This window comes from Chlorella variabilis (assembly GCF_000147415.1).
Source record: "Chlorella variabilis unplaced genomic scaffold CHLNCscaffold_9, whole genome shotgun sequence".
Taxonomy (NCBI): domain Eukaryota; kingdom Viridiplantae; phylum Chlorophyta; class Trebouxiophyceae; order Chlorellales; family Chlorellaceae; genus Chlorella; species Chlorella variabilis.
In genome coordinates, this window is record NW_005435079.1 from 450,117 (window position 1) to 464,605 (window position 14,489).

A 14,489-nucleotide genomic window follows, 5' to 3' on the forward strand; every position below is an offset into this window, starting at 1 on the left:
ACCGGGAGCCGGCACCGGCCCGAGGGGGTGTTCGCCGGACTAGCCGAGCCGCGGGCGCCGCAGGGCCCGGGGCACCCCTCCACGCACCATCAGGAGGCCATCTCGAGTGCGGGCAGTTGCAGAATGGGCGGCTGGCGGGCCAAGCGAGCCGGCGATGCTGCGGTCGCCCTCGTCCTGCGTCCCCAAGGCAGGGTGTTGCTCAAGAAGGGCCCCAGAGGAGCGGGAGGGGGGCGCGGGGCCCGGCCGCGCCGGGGGACTCGAGCAAGGAACGATGAACAACCGTGTGAGTGTGATCTGTGATCTGTGATCTGTGATGTTACAGAGGCAATGCCCATTAATGGGCTGGGGGCACACAAGCCGTGCCCACTAGCTCTGGACTGTATGAAAGCATGCAATACCGCCCGGGCGGCAAAGGGCGGGCTCAGGGAGCGGTCGGGCGCAAAGGGCGGGGAGGGAGGCGAGGGGCGCCTGATGGCCAGCCCAAGGGCGGCAAGCATACCAGTGGGGGGGAGGGGCAGGTCGAGGACCCGCACACCACCACCACCAGAAAGCGGGCCCACCCACCCCGGCACAGTAGCTGGGAGAGCGGCCAGGCGGGCGGGCGGGGGCCGCAAAGGTGAAGGCGGCACGCGGGAAGACCGGGCAAGGGGAGGACGGGGCAAGCGCAAAAGCGCAAGCATCTGCGGGTTACGGGGGGGAGAGTAGGGGCGTGACGACCAGAACGGCAGGCACGGAGTGAGCGAAAAGAGGGGGGGACGGCGGGCCGCCCGGCACGCGGCGGCAGCAGCAGCAGCGGCCTGCCCGAACGCAAATCGCTCGGCGGCAACAGGCTCCTCCGCCAAGCCACGCCACCCCACGTCTCAATTCGCTGAAGGGAAAGCACCAGGGCTTGGGGCCGCGACACACGGAAGCGGGAATTGGGGGGAGGGGCTGGCGCGCACAAAACGCGTCGTAGGGGGCGAACAAGTCGCAGAGGGGGTGGACGGGCACCAACGGGGCACACGGGGGCTCATACAACGGGCCGGGAGCCGGCACCGGCCCGAGGGGGTGTTCGCCGGACTAGCCGAGCCGCGGGCGCCGCAGGGCCCGGGGCACCCCTCCACGCACCATCAGGAGGCCATCTCGAGTGCGGGCAGTTGCAGAATGGGCGGCTGGCGGGCCAAGCGAGCCGGCGATGCTGCGGTCGCCCTCGTCCTGCGTCCCCAAGGCAGGGTGTTGCTCAAGAAGGGCCCCAGAGGAGCGGGAGGGGGGCGCGGGGCCCGGCCGCGCCGGGGGACTCGAGCAAGGAACGATGAACAACAGTGTGGGGTGAGCCGCTGGGTTGGCGAATCTTGCTATCAATATAGAGTTGGAAAGTCGAGTTGACTGTTTCCGTTCGGGCATCTCATCCTGCCAATCCTAGACTGGGACTTTGGTCTAGTGGTATGATTCTCGCTTAGGGTGCGAGAGGTCGGCGGTTCAATTCCGCCAAGTCCCCATTTTATTTTTGGTGCCTCTGCATTGTACTTGCATGTTTTTTTGTTGATTGTATCAGCATGATCAGCTCGACACACGCGGCTAGCATCTCGTTGGATGACAAGCAGGCAAGTGGTGCCCAACCACCGTCAACTTCTTCAACCCAGTACGATTGCAGGCGGGGATATGGTTGCGGGGGCTGCAATCGTGGCAGTCATGCTCAATCTGCATTCCTGGCACAACCCAGCTTCTGGGATGCAACTGGGTTGTGCAACGGCAACGAGAGCGATGAGGAGGCGCGGTGGGCCATGCTGGCATCCTGCAATGACTTCTGAGAAAACTGTGGAGGGAATGGGAGTCTGTTCTGTTGAACTGTGTATTTTATGCCAATTGGGTTCAAGCCGCCGCTCCCCGCCTCCCGGTAGCCCTGGGACTTCCGTTGCAGTGCACCACATTGTTGCTTTGTATCGCGCTGTGGTTATAAATAAATGTTACCAGCATTTCAGTGCGATGCGGAAGAAAGAAGCAGCAGTGTGGAAATGGTTCAGATAAGTTACGTGTCTCGTCTCAATGCATCCCCAGGACTGGGCCTGGGCGCCCGCCACCTTCAGCGTCCACTGCTGCCGCAACATCCACGCCGTGTGCCCTCAGTCCTTGTAGTCGTTGATGCCGTCAGTGGCGATGATGTAGCTGGCCTCCGCCTCGGGCAGGTTGGGCGCGTCGACCACCTGCAGCCGGGGGCCCGGCGGGGGAGGAGGTCACACCAGGAGGAGGTGTGACACCAGTTTGGACTCCTGCCCACACAGCAGCACCCAGCAGGGAGGCGAGGAGGCACCTTCATCAACCGCTGCTCCGCCTTGCCCTTGCGCACGGACAGGCGGAATGTGGAGGCGTGCGCCAGCACGTGGCCACCCACTGCAGCGAAAGCAGCGAGGGGGCAGGGCCAGGCAGCCATGAGGAGGGCAGGTGTGACATGAGAGTATACAAGTGCCCAGCCTGGAGCCTCCAACGCAGCTCACCCGGCTTCTTGGGATCTGCCACAAACATGGCGCCGCCCGAGGGGTCTGAGATGACCTGGTTGGTGATGAGCACCGCCACATTATACTCCTCAGACATCTGCAGCAGCAGGGCAAGGCACAACACATGAAATGCAGCATTTGTAGCAGGACTAGCCTCCGCTATCCCGCTGATCGCTCTATCTGACTATGGCTCTCTCTGCTAAGGTATAAGCGTGCTTACAGCGGCGCCTGCACCCCAGCAGAAAGGCCCAGGGGCAGGCGGAAACACCAGCAAAAGGGGCTAAACAGCATAGCATGCACGCCGCGCCGTCGGCGCCGTCGCCGGCGCCGCCGCTGCAGCGCTGCTCCTACTACACTGCCCCCCTCCAGGAATAGGCATCGTCCTCGAGCCGTAACCGCGTAAGCTGCCGAGCAGAAACAATGCGGTCAAAGCAGTGTAGAGAGAGAGTAGGCGCAAGGAACAGAAGTAGAAGTACATCGAGGGACATACGAAGCAGGGGAATCAAGCAGATACAAGTCGGGGGGAGCGCCGCGCATGGGCAGACGCCGAGGGGGCGCTGCCAGCAGCAACCTTGCGGCCAGGCCGCCGTGCCGGCACCGGGCCAGGCTGCACCTTGGCGTTGCGCTGCGCAAGCTCCTCCACGAACCGCGCTAAAGAGGCAGGATCCAAATCCACACGCAGAGTGTGCGCAGGCACCCAGCAGTGTGACTTGTCAGGCCCAATGCCCGCAGGGAAGTCACCATCCCAGTGAACCAGATACTCCAGCACTCCACCCCGTGAGCGCCGTGTATCCACAAAGGCACGCACTGTGAACTCCTCCTCAGGCTCCGCCTGGGGATCACGTGCAGGCAGCGTGCGCCTGGCACGAGGCACAGCCCTTCCAGGGTTGCCCTGCGTGGCCAGCGGCAGCGCCGGCGGCGCACCGTCCCGGTATGCCCTTTCCAGTCGGCCGAACAGCTCCTTGCCCAGATCGATTTGCAGGCGGCGGGCTGGCTCCCAAGTCAGCGACTTGTCACCCCATTCGCCCACCCAATGCACTTGATACTGGGGCACACCATCGACACGACGGAAGTCCACAAACCCATGCAGGTCACACAACTGACGGTCTGCCTCCGTCATAGTGGGTAGATAGCCTCCCTGCGGCACCTCCCGCCCAGCAAAGGTTTCACTGCGCTTGAAGGGCCGCAACAGGCTGGCATGAAAGGTGTCGTGCATCCGCACGCCAGCGGGTAGCGCCAGCCGGTAGGACACCTCTCCAAACCTGCTTAGCACCATCAGCGGCTGCGTCCACAGCCTGTCCCACTTCCTCACACCAGGAGCATCGCGACGCAGGTGCTCTGTAGACAGCAACACCCAGTCACCACGCTTGTACTCGGGGGCATCCGCCCTCGAGCGGTTTGCATACTCCGCTTGCTTCTCCTTGGCAGTAGCAAGGGCAGCCTTGGCCCTATCCAGGGCCCTGCGCATGCGAGCAGCCAGCTCATCAGCGGCAGCACTGCCACTGGCACCACCAGCCGCAGGCTCTCCAGCCGGCGACAGAAGGTCAGCAGGCACCATGGGCTCCCGCCCATAGTTCAGGTAGAATGGCGTGAAGCCTGTGCTGCGATTGGGGGAGGAGTTAATGGCAAACTCCACCATGGGCAGCAGCTCATCCCAGTCCGTCTGGTCTGCACACACGAAATGGCGCAGCACCTCCCCAACCAGCCGATTCATCCGCTCGGCCTGGCCGTCGGTCTGGGGATGGTAAGCCGTCGATGTGTTCAGGTGCGTCCGCATCAGCTGCATAAGCCGCTGCCAGAATGCGCTCATGAACTTGGGGTCGCGATCACTCACAACCACCCGTGGCCACCCCATCTGCGACAGCACCCGCTCATTGAAAGCGCGAGCTGTACCCTCAGCATCGGGGCGCCGCATCGGAACCAGCTTCACCATCTTGGTGAGCAGGCAGACGCAAGTAAGGATGAAATCCTTTCCATCCGGCGTCTCCGGCAAAGGCCCAATGAAATCCATGCCCACCACCTCCCAGGGAACACCAGGGATGGGAAGTGGCTGCAGCGAGCCAGGTGCCGCTCCACGGCGAGCCTTGCTCATCTGGCAGCTGGGGCATGTCAGCACATACTCCCGCACATACTCAGCCATGTTGGGCCAGTAGAAACGTGGCCGCAGGCGTGCCAGCGTGCGATCGCGCCCAGGGTGGCCGGCGTGCCCAGCGTCGTGCACTTGCTGCAGCACGCGCTGACGCAGGCCCTTGCCCTCGGGGATGTACAGGCGCAGAGGCGCACCTTCCTCCCCCCCCTGGATGTAGAGCAGGCCCTCCTGCTCCACCCAGTCAAAGCCAGGAACAGGCAACTCCACCTCACGCACGCGGCATGCCAGCTCGTCGCCATCCAGCGCCGAGCGCAGGGAAGCCAGGAACTCCTGGTCCCCAGCTACCACCGTAATGGCAGCCAGCCCAGCTGCACCCGCAGGGGCGTCAGCCGAGGCATTCTCCTCAGCCGGAGGTGGGGAGCTCTTGGGCATCGCATTATACACCGCGCGGCTCAAAGCATCCGCCACCACATTTGCCTTCCCAGGCAAATAGCCAATAGTCAGGTTGAAGCGGGCAAACTCCTCTGCCCACCGCGCCAACCGACCAGTAAGAGGCGCTACCTGCGTCCGCAGGAAGGTGAGGCTGTTGTGGTCTGTGTAGACCCGCACCTCACGGCCACCAAGGAAGTAGTAGTGCCACTTCTTTAGCGCCGTCACGATCGCAAGGCATTCCCGCTCCCGCGTCGTGTAGTTGCGCTCAGCCGGGTTGAGCGTCTTGGAGAGGTAGGCCACCGCCCGGGGGCCATCCTCCGTCTCCTGCAGCACCACTGCGCCCAGCGCCACGTCGCTGGCGTCAGTGTACAACAACCAATCCTTGTTGTGGTCCGGCGGCACCAACACAGGGGCCTCAGTGAGGGCGCGCCGCAGGTCCCCAAAGGCAGCCTTCTCCTCGGCACCCCACACCCACGCCACCGTCTGCTTCAGCAGGCGGGTAAGTGGCGCTGCACGATGCGCGTAACGCGGAATAAAGCGGCGGAACCATCCAGTTGCGCCAAGGAATGTCTGGAGCTCCCGGACATAAAGGTGGGGAAGAGCCTCCACAGGCTTAACTTCCCGGTTTTAACGTCTAGCTTTAGACCATTATTTGATCTGCCCGACGCGCCAAGTGCAGTACCCCCCACTAGTAGTGAATGGGTCCCGGGGAGGCCTGTGCCGAAGCCTTGGCGATTCTATTAGGCGTTCCCGAAGGAATTGGCTTGGATTGGCGCTGAGCCGGTCAGCTATGCCGCGTTTGTCCTCACAAAGTTTCGACATGGGAGGAATCGAACCTGTGCCCTCTCGGAGGGTTTAGACACTAGCTCCAGCGCCTTCAAAGAAGGCCTTTCTTAGCCGCGGCCCATGTGCGGCGACATACGGATGGGCGGCCGAAGAGGCGGGGGGCGCGCGCCCTCCACCTCCCGGATGTGATGCTTCACGCGGGAGGCAGGCCGCCTGCCCTCCGGCAGAACAGCCCTTAGCACGTCCCGGAAGCGGGCCAGCAGGGTATCCACCTCTGCACGGCCAGTCGGGGGCGGGTCATCCGGCACCGCCTCAGGTGGCGGGGCGTCGTCCGGCGCCGCCGTCACCGTGGAAAGGTAAACCTGCTCAACCGCACCCTTCTGCAGTGCTTGCTGCAGTTGGGCCCAGGACATGAAGGCAAAGGCTTCGTCCTTGCGGTAGCGCTGGGAACGCAGCACTACCGAGCCCTGGGGGCGAGTGAGCGTAGCTGTGCCCTCAGCCCAGTCAACCATGGGCTTGTGGGCCGTGAGCCAGGTCATGCCCAGGATCACAGAGCAGCCCTTGCTGCCCAGGGGCACAACCCTGAAAGCCTGTGTGGGCATGCAGTAGCCGTCCATAGTCAAACGGCACCGCAGCTCACGGTCACTAACCAAAATGCGCCCATCGGCCAGGCGCACCTGGATGGGTGCGACAGGGGTAGTCCGAACCCCATGCCGCCGCACCCACTCAGCATCAACAAAACACAACTCAGCACCGCTGTCCAGCAGCGCGCCGTCGGTGCGCAGCTTGCCGACACGGCACTCAAACACAAGGGATCGTTCAGGGCGCTGCCCCGGCGTCTCTTGCGCCACACTGCACAGCTTGTACGGCTCACCACGGGAGCCCGCGACTCCCCTCGCCGCACTGGGCGTTGTGCTCTCTCCCGCACCCTCGGGGGCACCAACGCCAACCGTCGCCTCCGCCCCGCCAGCCCCACCGGCGGGGAGGGTGTCGCCCTGGGCGACGTCGCTGTCTCCGGCAGCCAGGGGAAGGTGGGGTGCCACAGGTGCCGGGCCAGGGCCCCTGTCACCTCCACCGGGCAGGTCCCCTGCTGCCACAGCTGGCTGTGCATCATCGGCCTGGCGCCCTGCAGTCTGGCAGGCCGCGCCCAGGTCCGCATGCGGCTCGCTGCCGTCACTGGCAGCAACCGGTGTGTCTGCGCGGCGCGGGTGCCCAACAGGTGCTCTCCCACCTGGGGGCTCAGGCTCCCGCGCTCCCTGCTCACGCCGGGCAGGGTTGGGCTCGGCGGGCGCAGGGCCCGCCGCCGAGCCGCTCAGTTTCCCTGCTGTCGGGCGGCGACACCGCCGCCAGTGCCCCGCGGGCACTTACTCCTGTAGTGGCCCCACGCCTTGCATTTGCGGCAATCGACGTTGGGGTGAACCACACCGTCCGTGCCTGGCACGGTCTCTGTACTCTCGGGCAGGCCGGCAGGACCGCTCCCGCGGCCCCTGCCGCCACCGCGACCGCCACGGGTGCTACGGCCACCGCCGCCACCCTGGCTGCCGCGGCCGCGGCTGCCACTGCTGCCATACTGCATGGCAGCGAGGTTAGCCTCATCATCGGGCTCCTCATCATCATCCTGCCAATCAGCCAGCTCCTCAGAGCCGGCGGGGGCCTCTTGCGCCCCCATGGCGCTCAGCCCGGCCACACGGCCAGGCCGGCCACCGACCGTGCGGCGCTGCTCTTGCAGCTGCCGCTTCTCAAGGTGGTACTCTTCCCGAGTGGCAGCGGCGATGGCCGCCTCCAGGGTGCACACATCGTGGTGGCTAGCAGCCACAGCGCCCATCAGCGCTGGCCGCAGCCGCACCATAAACATAAGTGATGCGAACTGCCCCTGCAGCGCAGGCTGCAAGTCGGGCTGCCCCTGCAACAGTGCATCCTTGTAGCGCACTGCAAAGTCTGCCACCGACTCGCCTGCGCGCTGGCGGCACACAGCCCACTTAAGGGCAGCTTCCATAGCCGCCGTGTGCGCGTCCACACCCAGCGCTAACCGCAGCAGGCGCAGGACTGTCAACGGCGTCCGCTCTGCCAGCGGGCGCTCCATCAAGGCCAGCTTCACTTGGGACTGCAAGGAGTCCTTGCCAATCCGATTGGCCAGGAACCACGCCTTGGTGGCGGGGTCTCCCTTGTGCATCTCCAGATAGCTCAGGGCCTCCTGCGACCAGCGCGGCAACTTGGCGATGTCGCCATCAAACCGCTCCGAAAACTCAACCTTAAGCCACCGCTGCTTGGGCTGTTGCTGGCCCTCCAGCAGCTCACGTAGATCAGCCAGCGTGACGGGCGCTGACTCTGCCGCGCCACCGCTGCTGTCTGGTGTGACGGGGTGGCGCCCCCCGCCATCACCCTGCTCTGAGGCCTGCCCGCCCCCCTCCTGTGGGGGGCTGCGCTCCCGCGCGGCCATTGCAGCCTGCAGAGTAGAAATTGCCTCCTGCTGCTCAGACAGCTTGCCCAACAACTGCTGCACCGACGCAGTAAGGGCGGAGAGCTCCTCTGACGGGCCACCCAGCGACGGCTCCCCGCCCCGGGTCCCGCTTGCTGCCAGGGCAGCCTCTCCCTGAGCTGTCTCCTCAGCCTGCCTCTCCTTATCCTTGCCTGACCGCCCTCGCGTGGGCATGGAGAGGGATTACAGCGCCCGCGGCACCAGCCGCGTCAGCGCCCGTGGCACCAACCACACCGGCACCCGCGGCGCCAGCCACGCCAGCGCCCGCGGAACCATCAGCGCCCAAGGCATCCACCTCCATGGGCGTCGCGCCGACCGCAGGCGGCGCCCGGGCCGCCGCCGCCGCTGCAGCGGGGCCCGGCGCCAGCTCTCCGCTGGTAACCATACGCGCAATCACCCGCGCCACTGCCGCCTGCAGCGGAGAAGCCAGGCCCCGGGTGTCACCGGCGACCTGCGGGAGTGAGAGGCTGAGAGTGGGGTCGGCGGCGGCGCGTACAGCGCCACCCGCCGGCGCGGCTCCCGCCGCGTCAGCCCCCATCGCTCCGGCGCCACCCGGGCGCACCTGGAGCTCAATCCCAGCCTGCCCCGGAGCCTGCGCGCCAGGGGGCGCGCGCCCGGGCGGCGAATCAGCCTCCTGGCCATCCTGGCCATGCATCATGATCAGCATGCCCTCCCGGGCGTGCGCGTTCAGGGGCTCCGCCCCGTGGATTGCGGGATCCTCCGCAGAACTAGACACCGTGGGCTATCCGGCCCAAGCGATAGAACTAGGCCAGAGCAGGCCTGCAACCCACCCTTAGCCGGCCCGACCGGGATCGCCCACACGTGGCACAGCCCAGCCCGCGCTGCTGCCCAGCAGCGGCCCTGCGAGCCCCGATTGCCGGCCTGGGTAGCCCCCGATCGCGATCAGGAGCCGCCCTTCCGGCTAGAGAGGCTGGGGCGGAGAGCTGACCCTACTCCCCCCCCTCAGACGCTGCGGCGGGCTCCCGCCCGGCGCGAACTGACGCAGAGAGGCCACCAGGCATCCGCCTGGGGTTCAACTCAGTGGGGTAACCAGTGTAGCAGGACTAGCCTCCGCTATCCCGCTGATCGCTCTATCTGACTATGGCTCTCTCTGCTAAGGTATAAGCGTGCTTACAGCGGCGCCTGCACCCCAGCAGAAAGGCCCAGGGGCAGGCGGAAACACCAGCAAAAGGGGCTAAACAGCATAGCATGCACGCCGCGCCGTCGGCGCCGTCGCCGGCGCCGACGCTGCAGCGCTGCTCCTACTACAGCATTGATGAAAGGCGCTGTCCACTGGGGTGCATGCCGTTACACTCCACGCAGCGCGCCGTGGCCCAGCGCTACCCACAGCCCCGCCCCCACCCTGCGTAGGCGCTGCATGAGCTGGCCCAGGCGCTGCTGGCGCTCCGCCAGCTCGCCGCGGCCGGAAAAGTCCACCCGCAAGTTGGCGGTGATGCTGTCCTGCAGAGCAGGAGCGGTACAGGGCTGAGGGGGGGTGCACAAGCTGTGCCTGCGGGGGACGCGGCTACGGCGCTGTCAAGGTAGCCAGCGTACCATGATGAGCAGCTTGAAGGGCTCCTCGGCCATCATGGCCGCCACAGGAACCAGCAAGTCTGCGGCAGAAACAGGCGAGAGGAGATGAGGAGGCACCTGCACCACCTGATGGATCTATAGGGCGTGCTGGGGGCAACGTTCGCATCTTGAAAGCAGGGAAGGAGCAGAGCCCGTACAGAGGTGTGTGCCCGCTGGCCTCCCTGCCCTCAGACCCGCTCACCAAACTGCTGCTCCCACGTGTAGGCCCGCGCGCATACGATGTTGTCCAACACAGCATCCGACTCAAGCCCAAAGCGCTCCGCGATGGGGCGAATCCGTTCTGGCCTGCAGGTGGGGAACGCGGGCAGCACACGCAGTTGGGTCGGGTTGGAATAGGGGCGCCCTACAGTAGGGGCGCGGTCAGGTGTGCCACACATGATGGGGCATCACGCTGCCTTGCCTGAAGCAGCCCTCTGTGTCGATGTAGGCCACCTTGCCTGCACCCACCACCTCTCCTGCAGCGGCACGGCACGAGTCGCTGAGTTGGAGGGGCGCTGGAGGGAAGTTGGTTGCGGGTGCTGAACGCTAGCACACAGCTCTGGCAGTCAGGCAACCCACCGCCCAGCAAGTGCCGCCAGCGCCCACCACCCACCTCCCTTCTCGGTGCCGATCTGCGAAGTGACGCACATCGTGAGAGCCAGCTGCGTCTTGCCCGTGCGCCACTCGCCAAACACCTCTGTGATCTGCAGAGCAGCGGCAGCGGGTGAGGCAGCGGCGCAGCTCACGTGCTCTCGCAGCCTCCCAGGGTGTGTGCAGGCAGCTTCCCAGGGCAGGCGCAGGCTGCGGCTGCCTGGCGCACCGCCTTGGTCTCCACGCCGCCGCCCAGCAGCTCATCCAGCGCCTGCGAGCCCGTGCTGATCTTTACAGCGGGGTGACATGATGACAGGCAGGCACAGATGGCGGCGCATGGTGCCACAACCGTGCCAGGATGCACCCGCACCTCCACCTCCACCCTGTTCTCTTGCCCAACCACTGCTGGTCAGCGCTGCGCGGCTCCCCAACTCACTTATGGAGGCCTCCCGCTGCGCCTCGAGGCGGCGCTGAGTCAGCAGGGCGGATTGATGCAGGAGCAGGATGCCCCTTGAATCAGGTGCTTTTGGCAAAATCCACAGGAGCACTCACTTGTGTATTCACCAGACATGCGGGCCAGCATGACTCTTCGAAGCCAGCCGTCCTGTGCTCTGCTCGCTTCTGCAGCAGGATACGTTTGGCAGCGAGCCCCCTACCGTGCCACAGCCGTTGCAGTTGGGGCCGCCGGCCCTGCCGCACGCGGCCCGCCGCAGCAAAACTGCACCCAATCCGCCCTGTTGTGCGGTAGTGGCTCGGTGGCGGCACCAACCTATCACTCTGCCAGGGCCCTGGTCAGCATGGGGATGAACAGCCACGCGCGCCGTGCTGTTGTTGCTGCAGCCGGCAGTGGCAGCTGGCAGGAGCCCAGCAGCCAGGCAAGGGCAGAAGAGGCGGCGGTGGAGGAGGAGGAGGAGGAGCTGGATCCTGCTGCGTTGCACAACGACATGCGAGTAGAGCATACCACCGGCAGTGAGTGCATAAATAGAAGCGCCAGCTGCCTTACACCTGCAACACCTGCCCCGCCGACTGCCGCCCTGCGCCTGCCACCTGGCCGCCCGCCACCAATCAGGCTGCGTAGGCGCTAGTGCCCGCCCACCTCCCTGCCGCCCCCTCTCACGTTGCAGCCGTGGACCTGGAGACGCTGCTGAACCGTGCAGAGAAGAAGCGGATCAACCTGAAGCCCCGCTACCAGCGAGGATACATCTGGGGCAAGCAGAAGGCGTATCGGCTGATAGAGAGCGTCATGGGTGGCCTGTTTGTGCCGGCGGTAGTGACGCACGCCAAGGTGGTCGACGGGATGGAGGCAAGTGTGGAGGAGGAAGCTGGGAGCGGGGGATCCTGCAGGGACCTGCTGACTTATCAATTCCCTTTCACGCTGCTGCCTGCCTACCATCGCCCTTCACCCCACCCCCGCAGGTGGAGGATTTTGTGGATGGCAAGCAGCGGCTCACCACCCTGTTGGCCTTCAGGAAGGGCGTGTTTCCTGACGGCTCAGAGTTCAGGCTTCAGGTGGGTTCTGTGTGCCATGGGCTGCTGGCTGTTGAATCACAGGTTAAGAGGCGACCTCCGCAGTGCGAGTATAACGCACATGGTGAGCATCCCTCCCTTTTCCGCAGTCATCAGCTTGGCCCGCCCCCACTTCCTGGCCCTGCAGGACCTCACGAAGCTCACTGAGCTCAACGGCAAGAGCTATTGTGACCTGCCTGAGGACCGCCTCTCCCCAACATCCCCAAGCCGCTACGACTTTGACTCCCGCATGCTGCCCTGCACTAAGCTCCTGCCCTCTACCACCGAGGAGGCGGTGCTGCGCGTGTATGAAGACTTGAATGCGGGTGCCGAGCAGTTGAACAAACAGCAGGTGGGAGGGAGAGGGAGGCGAAGCCTCCCTCCCAAGCAGGATTTGGAGCTTGACTTAGGCGGGGGCAGGTGCCACCAGCTGGTACCATCTGATGGGATGCCCCACCTTCCACTTACCCCCTGCCCCGTGCCTTTTGGATATTGGATGTCTCCTGCCTTGCCAGATCCGGCGCGCCGTGTTTGGCGGCCCGTACATCGACCTGTTGGAGAGCCTGGCGCAGCACGAGACCTTCCTGGCCATCCGCGCCGCCAAGCACGCTGCCAAGGACGAGAGCGACCAGGAGCTCATCCTGCGCTTCTTCGCGCTGCGCCGCAGGACGCGCACGGTGGTGGGATTCAAGGGTGGGTGGGCGGCGGCACAGGGGTGCGGGAATGGGCTGCTGAAGTGGAGGACCATCACCTGCGCTGGTGTTGATCTGCTCCAGGCTTGGATTAACGTGCGCTGTTCCTACTCCTGCTGCAGGCGCCATGCATACTTGCCTCAACAATGAGATTAGCCAGCACCGCCAGCTGGATGCGCAGGGGGAAATGGAGCAGGTGCTGTGCCGATTGAGCCGCTAGTTGCTGGGCTGAGCTGAGTGCCCAGGCGCTCGTCGTGCTCCGCTGCAGCATCAGGAGATAGCTGCATCAGGCAATACCACTGCTGTCCGCCCCACGCAGGAGGCTGAGCTGCGCTCTCTCTTCAGCTGCACCATCAATCTGGTGTGGACCATCTACGGCGACAAGGCCTTCCGCCGCTGGACGAGCAAGGGCTTTGAGAAAGACATTAACACAAGCATTTTACGATCCTGTCATGCTGACCTGCGCAGAGCTGTGTGAGGATGGCAGCAAGCCGGGGCGCCTGCTGTACCAGGTGTGGCCTGGGCGGGCTTAGAGGCGCTAAGCAGCCGGCTGCTTGGCAGGCAGGCGGGCAGGCGTGCAAAGTGGATATACTGGCTAGCATCACGGCGGCAATCTAATTGTCGGGCTGACAGGCAGGCAGCTTGAAAGGCACTGGTGTTGGCGCTGGCTGGCCCCAACCACCAGCGCCGGCGCCAGCTAGCCGGGCCAGGTCCTCTCAACAACTTCTTTAAAAGTGCATCGCCCTTACCCTTGCCCTGCCTGCAGCAAGTGCATGTAGCAGCCGATGCCCTGCGCGACGATGTTGAGGGCCTGTGCAAGACAGCAGAATTTCTCAACAATCGCTTCTCTGCTGAACGCCTCGAAGCGCGTCTGCGCGTGTACAAGGAGCGTCTGATTGCGGTGGTGGCAGCCGCGGTGGAGGAGCGCAAGGCGATGAAGGCGCGCACTGTGAGGTGCTGCCAGCTGCAGCCTGGTGTTGAGGCTGGGTAGTGGACCTGTGCTGTGTGTGCACGTACCTTTGGGGGTGCGGGCTATGTTACGAGGCAACTGCATCAAGCTGAATAGTGAATCGCCCCCCATCCACTTTGTAGAGTCTTCCCTAAGGGGCTGCGGAAGAAGCTGTACACGCAGGGACAGCAGGTATTGCAATGTGTGGGCGGCCTCATACCATGTGTTGCCCGCTGATGTGGCACCTCCCCCGATTCGTCTGGCTCATCAGGCACGCTCTCTCCCGCGATCCCTCCCTTTCCTTCGCCTTTCAGAGTCTCTAAGGCTTCTATTTCTCCCCTCCCGCACCCCGCAGCTGACGCAAACTTAAAATTATGAACCAACCTGTCATCCTTTATGCCTTAGAACGGCGCCAAAACGGCGCCAAGAATGTGTTTCTCACTAAGTCAGATGTAGAGGGCATCATCCGGATCAAGCAGGGCGACGAGCAGGCGCCCTCAGGCCGGCGGCGGCGGGGTGCGGGAGGGGGGGCGGCAGTGCAGGGCGGCGCCAAGAACTACAGCAAGAAGGTGCTGCAGTTTTTCCAGGTGCTGAAGGGCGCTGGCGGTCAGGACATCCTGTGCCGCTGCGTCAAGCGCAGCGGAGAGTGGCGGTGGTGCCCCGTGGTGCCGCTCGAGGAGCTGCCCCGAGTGATCAAGGAGCACCACGAGCGGGCGACTGGCTTCAGCGGTGTGGAGAAGCTGTACACACATGTGAGTGATACAAGGGGTGCAATGATGCCGCCAGACCAACTGGAGAGTGCTCTGCATCAGGCAGCAACCGGATGCATCGCAGCAAGCACGGGGGGTGCGGCACGGCCAAGGTAGCGCTGCCCTCCTCTCCATCTATCCCTCCTTCCCTCCCTCACGCCGCGCACATC

General features: G+C 64.8%; 2 protein-coding genes across 2 annotated transcripts in view; both read left to right on the plus strand.

The window, feature by feature from the left end:
* Nucleotides 1-11,220: 11,220 nt before the first annotated feature.
* Nucleotides 11,221-13,893, plus strand: CHLNCDRAFT_145316 (hypothetical protein; the record flags this gene model as incomplete). The annotated part of the gene is made up of 10 exons (XM_005847852.1): nt 11,221-11,392; nt 11,548-11,708; nt 11,840-11,932; nt 12,078-12,281; nt 12,445-12,622; nt 12,744-12,817; nt 12,941-13,093; nt 13,388-13,575; nt 13,714-13,762; nt 13,885-13,893. 10 exons carry the CDS (start codon nt 11,221-11,223, stop codon nt 13,891-13,893), a joined length of 1,281 nt encoding a protein of 426 aa, XP_005847914.1.
* Nucleotides 13,894-13,944: 51 nt separating this feature from the next.
* CHLNCDRAFT_145317 (hypothetical protein) overlaps nt 13,945-14,489 on the plus strand; it is a gene marked incomplete at both ends in the record, with an annotated part of 3,254 nt that continues 2,709 nt past the window's right edge. Inside the window, one exon of the mRNA XM_005847853.1 lies at nt 13,945-14,322. Coding sequence (XP_005847915.1) covers nt 13,945-14,322 — 378 coding nt within the window. The remainder of the gene's footprint in view (nt 14,323-14,489) is intronic.